Below are 9,693 nucleotides of genomic sequence, written 5' to 3' on the forward strand. Positions count from 1 at the left end.
TCATAAATGACTAAAAAGCAAAAACTTTGAAAGCAAGGCTAAAGTTTCTTTCCTTCTATTAATCAAAAAATTTTTAAAAACGAATGATACATTAAGTGACTCTAACACAAGAGAAGCTATGACTATTGACCAAGCTATTTGGAGAACAGTGTCCTCATTTTATTCATTATTGACACTGGCCCTAACTCCTACCTAATCTTTCCATTGAACTTATTTAATAAAAGTAAATGAAATAGCATCTAACTCCTGAACATTTACAAAACATTTCCATGTAAAAAGTTAAAATTTTAGGAGCATTAGAAAGTAGTTCATGAATGTCTTTCAAACAGTAACAGGATATTTCAGATTATTGATGTAAATGCAGTAGGATACTCAACCAACATATGCCAAATCTTAAAACAATGTGCTTACAGCAAATGATAACCTTGTTATATTCTCCCCATAAATGTGATAATAAATCATTATCTCTATCTTTGTAGTAGTGTTTTTGTCTTGCCCAAACTTGGGAGCTCATTTCAAAGTAAATTTCCTAAAGGAACATAAGCATGGACATATATAAAGGGGCTTGCTTTTAAAAAGCAGCTCAAATAATAATAGCAACCAGATTCTCTTGCCTCATCAAAGGTTTTCTTTGGTGTTTTGTTTTAGTGGGTCTTTTTGTCTCAAATTCTTTTGTTAGTAGAACTACTATTAGTAGCAAGGTCAACTTTTATTACCACAAGTCATTAATGACTGAATTAGTAACCTGATATCAGAGAAGTCTTTTGCTTTCATTCATCTATCATCAACCCTTCAAAAGAGTAAAAGAATACTATGCCTTATTAGTACTTGGCCAAGTTAGGGTAGAGTTTCAGTCTTATTGAACTCTGTATATGCAGAGAAAATGTAATTGTTTTGTAGCCTATAAATATATTGCCAGCCCTAGCAAGTGGACAGACATCTCACTCTTGAAATTCAAATGCTGCAATGTGTCACTTTCAAACTCCTTGCTGGTCCCAGGAAAATAGGAGCAGTTTCAAATAAAGTTATTTAAAGTAGATTCTGGTATACAGACACCCACATCCTCCAAAGCTAAATTTTCCAGTTAGATTGTCTCCAGTCAATCTGACCACTTACACCTGACAGGCAAGCCAGTCAAATAAGCAGTCACAATGGGCCAAAAATCTGTCAAAATGGTTTGCTTAACTAGTGATTACATTTTGACTGACTGAGCAGTCAAGTTCATCAAAACAGTCAAACCAGATTTCCCATGTATACATAGTCTTAGCTCTTCCTGTTTCAGGAGGTGTGCTCTGTTATATATTTAAAAAGAGTTTTATTAAGTTACATTGTCTAAGAGAAACAAATCAAAAGTTATGAGCAACTAGTGTGATAATTGGGGCTCTCTTCAGCATTGGTTCTGTTTCAACATGGGGGGAGAAAAGGCTCACCAGGTGCCTTAGAGTTACATAAGGGAAGCAAGGGGGAGGGGCAGACAAGAGACAACACTGTGGGAGCAGGAAGCAGCCATAGGCCCAGTTCCTAAAGGTTCTTGGTGAAAGGAATGAGACATGTGTCCTGACACGAAAATGGGCTAGTTGTACTGTTTGAGACTAAATTAAAACCCTTAGGAAGAATTCGATGTAGGGTTTGGTTACATAGATATCTCTGTTGATAATGATTTTTGTTCTTAATAAGAATAGCCATTTTTGTCAGCAGAAAGATAAGCTTTAAGAATTCCCTTAATTGATTTACAAATGAGGGTGAGTGTGATTTAATTTCTCAGCTTGCACAAATGACAACCTTGAATTGCAGTGTGATATTTCAAAAGCATTAGTAGAGGAGCAATTGGAACTGCAGGTTTGGGAATTAGTCCACCTGGCTTCAAACCTGAACTACTCCTGTGTGCCTTTGGGCCAAATATTTCCCTCCCATAATGTAAATACCTCTACAATGAGTGCAATACTACTACTCAGTTCCTAGGACTGTTCTGATTAGTAAACAACTTCATGTGGGCACAGCACTTTTAATATGATAGGGTAAGGGGGACTTGCTGTAGAGAGGCATTTAACAAACAGGAAGATGGTCCAGCTCAAGGTCACCATAACTGTCAGAATACTTTTTTAATAGTTCATTTTTACTGTATTTTTTTCTATTACCATTTATCGACCCTATACCCTCTTCCACCCCTAGCTACTCCCCCTCCCCCCAACTATTACTACGCTGTTAATAAAATAGTTTTACAGAAAGTATAAAACTTCTTTTATATCAGCATCTTATGTTTGTTTGGTCTTGCTCCAATTAATAGTGTTATCATTTAATAACTGTGTAGTTTATAATAACAACACAAAGAGGCATATGGCTAAAGTTTCTAAGACCGCATCTATGCAGGAATTGTGCTATAGGTGTTTTACTTTCATTTTCACATTAAATAACCATAAAACCCAATGAAGGATATCAGGTTTACATAAAGAAACTGGGTTTCAGATTATATCAGCTGTCTGGGATCAAACAACTGATTCTGACAGAGCTTGTTTTGAAATTTAACCCTTCTTGCTTTAAAACCTATAATCACTCTAATTTATGTTTCTAAGGGCCTATAATGTAATAAATATATAATTAACAGTAACATATATCTGGTTTTTCCAGCAAAGAGTAGTTGATACTGTTGATTTGGGACTTCCTAAAGAGCACTTGTCTATTGGGCCTCAGAAGGTATTACAGCTAAATCAGAGAAGCCAAAATGATTGAACACTGACCTATCATATCCTGAGAGCATGTTCTTTCCTCCTTCTATATTGCCACTTTGTGTTCGAAAAGAATAAAGCAAAATGTCTGAAATATAAAACTCACATATGTTAAAAGAAATGGGTGGAGCTGAACAAGACTTCAAAGAGAGTTAATTCAATAAACACAATGTAGACTGTCTCATTTACAGAAGATAGCTAGGGTTTCAATACTTACAAACTACATAATTATTGTGACATCAGAATGGTCCATGTTGTTTCTTGGTTGATTATCTATCATTGATAGAGGTTGTAATCTCAGACAATAATGTACAAAAAGCCTAAAAACTCCGAAGGAGCTTGAAAAAATGATACCTATGGGAAGAGCCCAGTCTTCCAGCTAAAACTCAACATAGGAGGTTATAATCCAACATACAGGATTAACATCTCAGGAGACTTGCCCCAGGTCAGTTCATCTCTCTGTGATGCCTTATTCTCTAGATGGAAATAAAAACAGTGAACTCTCTTAAATGTGCCCTACGGTCTGATTAAAGATTGAAAAGGTCTCTAAAAATCTACATTACTCCCAGGGAAAAATGCTAACTATCATTATCATTATTACACCAAATGCCATAATTTGGTCTCCTCAGATTCCCTTTTTATGTAGATTCCATCAAACTCTGACTTTTGACTTTTTGCCTCTCTGACCAAATCTCCAAAGACAAAGCAAAGGGAAATGTTGAGGCAATTAGTGGGAAATGGAAGCAATTAATTCCCTTTTTTAGTGGAGACCTGGCCTCTGTGAACCAGTTTAACCAAAAATAAGCAATGACCTTTCTCTGACCAAACTGAAGCAAATCTACTTGATATTTGTCACTGGTTATCCATCTACTCCTTCAACATTAATGAGTCTCTTCACTTTGCCCCTTTCTTCTATGAAATAGAGCCATCTATTCTGGCCTTTTGTTACATCTGCAACTGCTATTTTTGCAAACGTAACACAGTCAAAGGCCTCATTATTCATATGTAAGCCCAGGAACCATTTTTAGTATAGCAGTGCTTTCTGATTTTCCCCAAACCTTCTTTCTTGAATTATTTTCCCTTCTGTATTATAAAGATAGGATCTTGTTCAAAACGAATGAAATAGAACAACAAAGATAAAGTATACATTTTAAAGTGGTCAAAAAAAATTGTATAAGATATCTATGTCTAAGCACCATACAGACCTAGATCCAAGTCCCTGCTCCATCACTTACTCCGAGGTCACCTTGGGAAAGTTACCTATCCTTCAAAAAACTCACTTTCCTGAACAATAAACATAACAGCTTTTGCCTCAAGGGTATTGTCAGGTTCACATGAGGTGATACATGTAAAGCTTTTTAGTATCTGATGAGAGCCCAATCAATGTTGTCTATTCTCAGTGGGTGAAGAAAAGAGAAGGTAAAAGATTTCATGTAATAGAGCTAATATTGATACGCATTAAAACTCTTCTAAGATGACTGCTACTCAAGCAGAGTAGTTAACATGACTGACTCCCACTTATCCCTCAGTAGAGGACTTAATATTTTAGCTAATGCATTTATTTTATAAATTCTTTCCAACTAATATATTCTGAAATATCTTTGCTTGCTATTTTGTTTTTGGTGGTGGTGTTTGTTTTGTCTTTAGACAAATATATCTTAAGTAACAGATGAAGTTTTGTCATATATTTCACTAAGTGTGTTCAGGAAGACTAAATATAACTGAACTTAAATACATATTAGTACAACCAGTGTTTCATGCTAAAACACATAAAAATGCAATTAATTGGCAGTAACTTTTTAGAAACTGTGGAAATGTAGAGAGGACTTATGAAGAAAAACAAATTATAGGTTACTTCCCAAATTATGCAGAGAATTGCCTCATTCTATACTTCATTTTGCTCTGAGAGTTCTGTCCTAAGGCAAAATCCTCAGAGGCTGTTTTCAGGAAAGGATATTGGAGGGAGAAAGGCCAGGTACATGGAATAGTAGCTCCTGGTTTTCTTTCGTGCTCTGAAAATCTCTTTGAAATGTGGGATCATGGATCCCAAAGAAGGAGAGAGGTCCTACATTTAGGCTCTAAACTGGGTTTCCAATCTTAGAGCGCCCACATCCAATATAAGTTCAGCATCCTAGGTATAAATTCAGAACTGCTGTTCAGCCATAGGAGACCTAAACTTGAACATCATCACACTCCTTCTTCACATTCAGTCCAAATCCCAGTCCTTCACTTACCACACTAGATACTAGATATTAACTTAACTTAAAATATTCAGCAAACACACACACGCAAAAAACACAGACAGAGGAAAAAGAGAGACTTACTCAAAGTCACATGGCAAGTTAGTAGCAAGCTAAAAATGCTGAACTGACTTCCTATTTCACAGTGTGTTATATCAGCACTAAACCAAGAAACCACAAAGAAATCACTGAATCACTTACAAATATTTTCTTGGCCCACTGCTTTGGGAGCTAGTCCATGTTCAGTTTAAGTGCTTATTTCTACAATGAAAAATGACATAGTCCACCATATTTTTAGCAAAATAGAAGTTTTTTTTGTTCTTGCCAAAAGTACATCCACTTTGCAAAGTATTACCCAGAGACACATACTTGTTGTTTTCTGAATGCAGATATACTCTGTAATAAAAAACCTAAAACTAATGACTTGTCTTTCATCCCTCCAGTATGTGTTCCAAATGGCCAGAGATGTGCTGCTAAAACACAATCAAATCAAGCTACTCCCTTTGTGAAGATAAAAGACTCCTGAATGTGCCGTGCTTTTCGGAACTCTGCACATGCTAGTTTTGGTTTAATACTTTTCTGCTACCCTTTGTCTGCCTAAAGAATAGCGAATTATTTTTTTCAAGATATATTTCAACCATCATATCTTTGAACATTTTACAAAACCTGAGACTCATAACAAACTCATGTCTACTTTTATTATAACACTTTACAGTGTAATTAATTGTTGGAATGCAGTTGCTTATTGGCAGGTAACATATTTTACATATCTAGTGTAATGCCTTGGTACACTCCTTCACATATACATCTTCAACTTAACCAAACTTGCCTAGTTATTAACTAAGCAACTAATCAAGGCAAAATCACACATTTTCTACATTCTCCAGAGGATGGTGTTGCAATCATCCCACTGTGCAGACTCAATCCCTGGCTTGTTTCTACCTTAAGAGTGGATATGATCAATTTGCCAAACACTGTAACCCCACATGTCCACAATAAGCATTCAAAAGGCTAATAGTCTTATTTAATAAAAATGATTGATGTTTTAAAATTTGAGAGCAGAAAGAAAGTATAGAAGGTTGATATGGGAAGAACATTTAATGGCAGGTATAATTCTGATGAAATGAGAAAATCATCCATCATGTGAAAAGTGCCTTGCATGTGTGAAGGACAATAAGCTACAGAAGAGGAAAAGTGATTGATAAATGTAGAGAAACTTCTGATAATATAACTAAAGGATAACATGGCTCTTAAACTAGATGACAAAACATAAAAGTTTACCAGGATTTAAAGTCTGATGGTTAAAAAAAATGCTGTTTACAAAACTGTTGCAGACCTCAGCCTGTTTAGTAGATTCAAATCCATTTGAATTTGCATAGGAACAAAAGCAGCAGATAGTGTAAACACCTTAACTGCTGAAAAATTCCCTAAGAACACTAGCTGAGATTATTACCTGCCAGATTTTCAATGTAGTAGATACTGGTCTAAATCTAGGGGGAGTGAGGAAAGATGTTTGAGAGAATGACTTTTGGCTAAGGAGAAAAAGGATAAAGCAAAGCATATGATTCAAAACATAGAAAGTTCTGGCTCACGTTTTTCATGGATGGAAATACAACTAAGGAACTTGAATATCTTTCAGAACATTATTTGCTCATGTGCATATGAACTTTTGTATTGGAACCATGTTCACACAATAAGAAATAAAGAAAGGAAACAAAGGGAGGGATGAAAGGATTTTCTGGTCCAGTGGAAGAAGCTAGAAAGTGAAACACACTCAATTTTAATATGCAAGCTGAAGAGGAGCATTTCAGGAAAGGCAAGATGATTTGGAAATACTCTTCCACAGTAACTCTTAGGAATGAATATAAGGATGCATGGGAATTCTTATTAAACTCAGTCTCTATTTCCTACACTCATTTCCTTCAACTGCCTTTTTAAATTTTTTTTTGAATTCTCACTTATTCTTTCAAAACTGAGGAGACATTGTGAAAAGAAAAAAACCTAATGCGTCTTTAAGATCATTAAGCTCAGCCTCTCACTGTATCCTGAGTGCAATTACAAAATCAGAAAGAAGTGCTTTCACCTGAGGAAATTCCACAATCCATCTTATTATTTCACTTTTCAATAATATCAATTCCCCGATTTTCCTAATGTTTAACATTAACTACCTGTAATATATTCTTACATTATTCTATTTTTGTCGATAATTGGCCAAGGCTTTTTAAGGCCTGATAAATACAACTTAATAGAATCACAAAATTACCTATCATCCACTAAGTTCTCATAGGCCAAATAGTATCTGCCAAATGTTGATGTATCTCCAAACACCTGCACCCCAACCCACTAATTCCTTAACTGGTTGGCAATTCACAATACTACAAAATAAAGACTTCGGTACACATTAGTTTCTTGTTATTCACTTATTCTACAAAAAGTGTTAAGCTCTCCCCTCAAAGATTATGTTTTTGAGGACACTTGTGATTATCATGGCTTTCCTCATACATCTTCTGGTCTATGCCTCTCAGACTTTTCTTTCTGATCTTAGTTAACATAATCAGTAAAAACTGCACAAGATCTATATTTGGCATTATAAACTTATTTTGTTTTGCCAAATAGTATAAAATTTGCAATCTGCTATTTGTAAACGTTAACTCTCTGGATCTGCTATTATTCCATTGCTTAATCTAATTTTCTTTTTACCATAAGGATTAATTAAATTTATCTCTGTGAAAAATCGGCATGTCTAGTTGATTTCATGTAATTTTATTTGTAAATTAATTAATAAAGAATTGAATGATTACATTTCCATATGTACATTTTTATTATTTTATCCATAGTCATGATTCCCTTTGAATCATATTTCATTAGTTTTTTTGAAATTATTGTGTAAGAATATTTTGGTTTTTTTCAGTTTCTCCTTTCCTTATTTCTCCTTTCTAGTTACTCAAACCACTGTTTTCAAAATTATTTTCCACTTCCACTGTGTTAATTATGACAATTTCTAAAAATTTTACTTATGCTAGAAATCTGCATCATATTTAAAGTCCTCATAATTATTTTGGCTATGTAGAACTTATAACAAACCCTCATGTCACAGTCATTAAAATTAATAAGACTTTTAAGAAACATTTTTCAGCGTGTTTTATTTTTGATGTCAAATCCAATTTCAGTTCAACAAAATTCTACTGCTTTAGAATGAAACTAAAAATTTAAAAATATTAATAATTAAAACCAAGGAAACAGATACAATGAAAATCATATGGGTTCCATTTGTTTTATAGATTTAAAAAGGTTTTTTTTATTCTGAAAATGGATATCACAAAGCTTGGCTTCTTTAAGATAGTTTCTTCCACCCCAAAGAGTAAAACATTTAATATTAATTCAAAAACTACACAGTGTATAAAGCTATCCTCAGATTCATCTAAAATGGAAGTAAAGCAGAATTATATGAATAATCTTGATAATGAACTCCACATTCTGTTTCACTTTGCTTTGTTGACACAGTCTCTGGACAGGGAAGAACTGTGAAAGTTATTTTAGCCTCTTAAATGTTAAGTGAAGTTTCTAGTAAATAAGTTACTAATAAATTCCATGAAATGAATTAAAGGTTACCTCAGGTTTATTTTTCTCAAAATATCTATTTCTGATTAAACATTTTAAGATAATATTGAAAGTATGAGATTATAATTCATATAAACAAATATATATAATATATGTGCAGATAGGTGTGTGATATTTTCAGATACAAAACTCAAGTCCTATTCCAACTCTAATTATTACAATTGAAAACTATTACTATAAAAATTATTGCTTTGGAATACTCAAAATCTCCTAAACAACCTTTCTGGATCCAAATCTTCATTAAAAAATACAAAGAATGTTTAACCCTGGATAAATAACACATTCTAAAAGTACTATCTTATGTTATTTCTGCAATGAATAGTAATATTTTCCTACATTTGAAAGCCAATGGCATATATATTGCTAAAATGTAAACAGAAATTAATAATTACTCAAAATAACACATATTATGCAATAAAATGTTAAATCATGTTTCAATTTAGTAAATATTTGAGAATATTAAACTAGAAGAAGAAATAACTTTGGTTATCATGAACTAAAACAGTGATTTCTCCATCTTGATTAAAATAAGATGTTGAGTTTTAGTTTACCCAAATTACAGCAAATCACAGTTAACTACTTTAATATTTTGATACCTAGTGTTCACGCAAAATAAAACCATAATTATAAGCAAGCTACACATATCAAAGTAAAATAGATACTGATTAGACTCAGAATTTGTTTAAAGTACAGAAGATTAACCTGCCAGTTTAGTTACCTACCAGCAATGATTGGATTCTATGAGTGTTATCACCTCTACAACCAGCACCAAAGAATAATCCCTCTTCCCATAACATAAGCACCATGCCAAAGCGATAACCAAAGTAAAAGATCTGATCATGAATAATTTAGGCTGGTTGGAATCCACTTAGTAGAGGAAAGAGAAAAGAGAAGTGGCTAATTAGGGCATTTCCTGAACCTTGGTTGGAATTTCAGTTAAGGAAGAAGAAATGACACAGCAGTTTCAAGTAAGAGAACTTCCTTTCTATATCTAAAATATGTTACCAATTTGAGAAACAGCACTCCAGCAAAACTACTCCACCACAGTACTGTGGCCACAGTAAAAGCTCTCCTTTCATTTATTACCCCATAAGTAACATTTCTTC

General features: G+C 33.7%; 1 protein-coding gene across 1 annotated transcript in view; it reads right to left on the minus strand.

Moving 5' to 3' along the window:
• TFEC (transcription factor EC) overlaps positions 1 to 9,411 on the minus strand; it is a 118,863-nt gene extending 109,452 nt beyond the window's left edge. The window contains exon 1 of the mRNA XM_054564647.1: positions 9,310 to 9,411. Coding sequence (XP_054420622.1) covers positions 9,310 to 9,393 — 84 coding nt within the window. The 5' untranslated portion in view covers positions 9,394 to 9,411. The remainder of the gene's footprint in view (positions 1 to 9,309) is intronic.
• Between the last annotated feature and the right edge of the window lie 282 nt (positions 9,412 to 9,693).

This window comes from Pteronotus mesoamericanus, unplaced genomic scaffold (assembly GCF_021234165.1).
Source record: "Pteronotus mesoamericanus isolate MK-2021 breed Mesoamerican mustached bat unplaced genomic scaffold, CSHL_Meso_final scaffold_85, whole genome shotgun sequence".
NCBI lineage: Eukaryota > Metazoa > Chordata > Mammalia > Chiroptera > Mormoopidae > Pteronotus > Pteronotus mesoamericanus.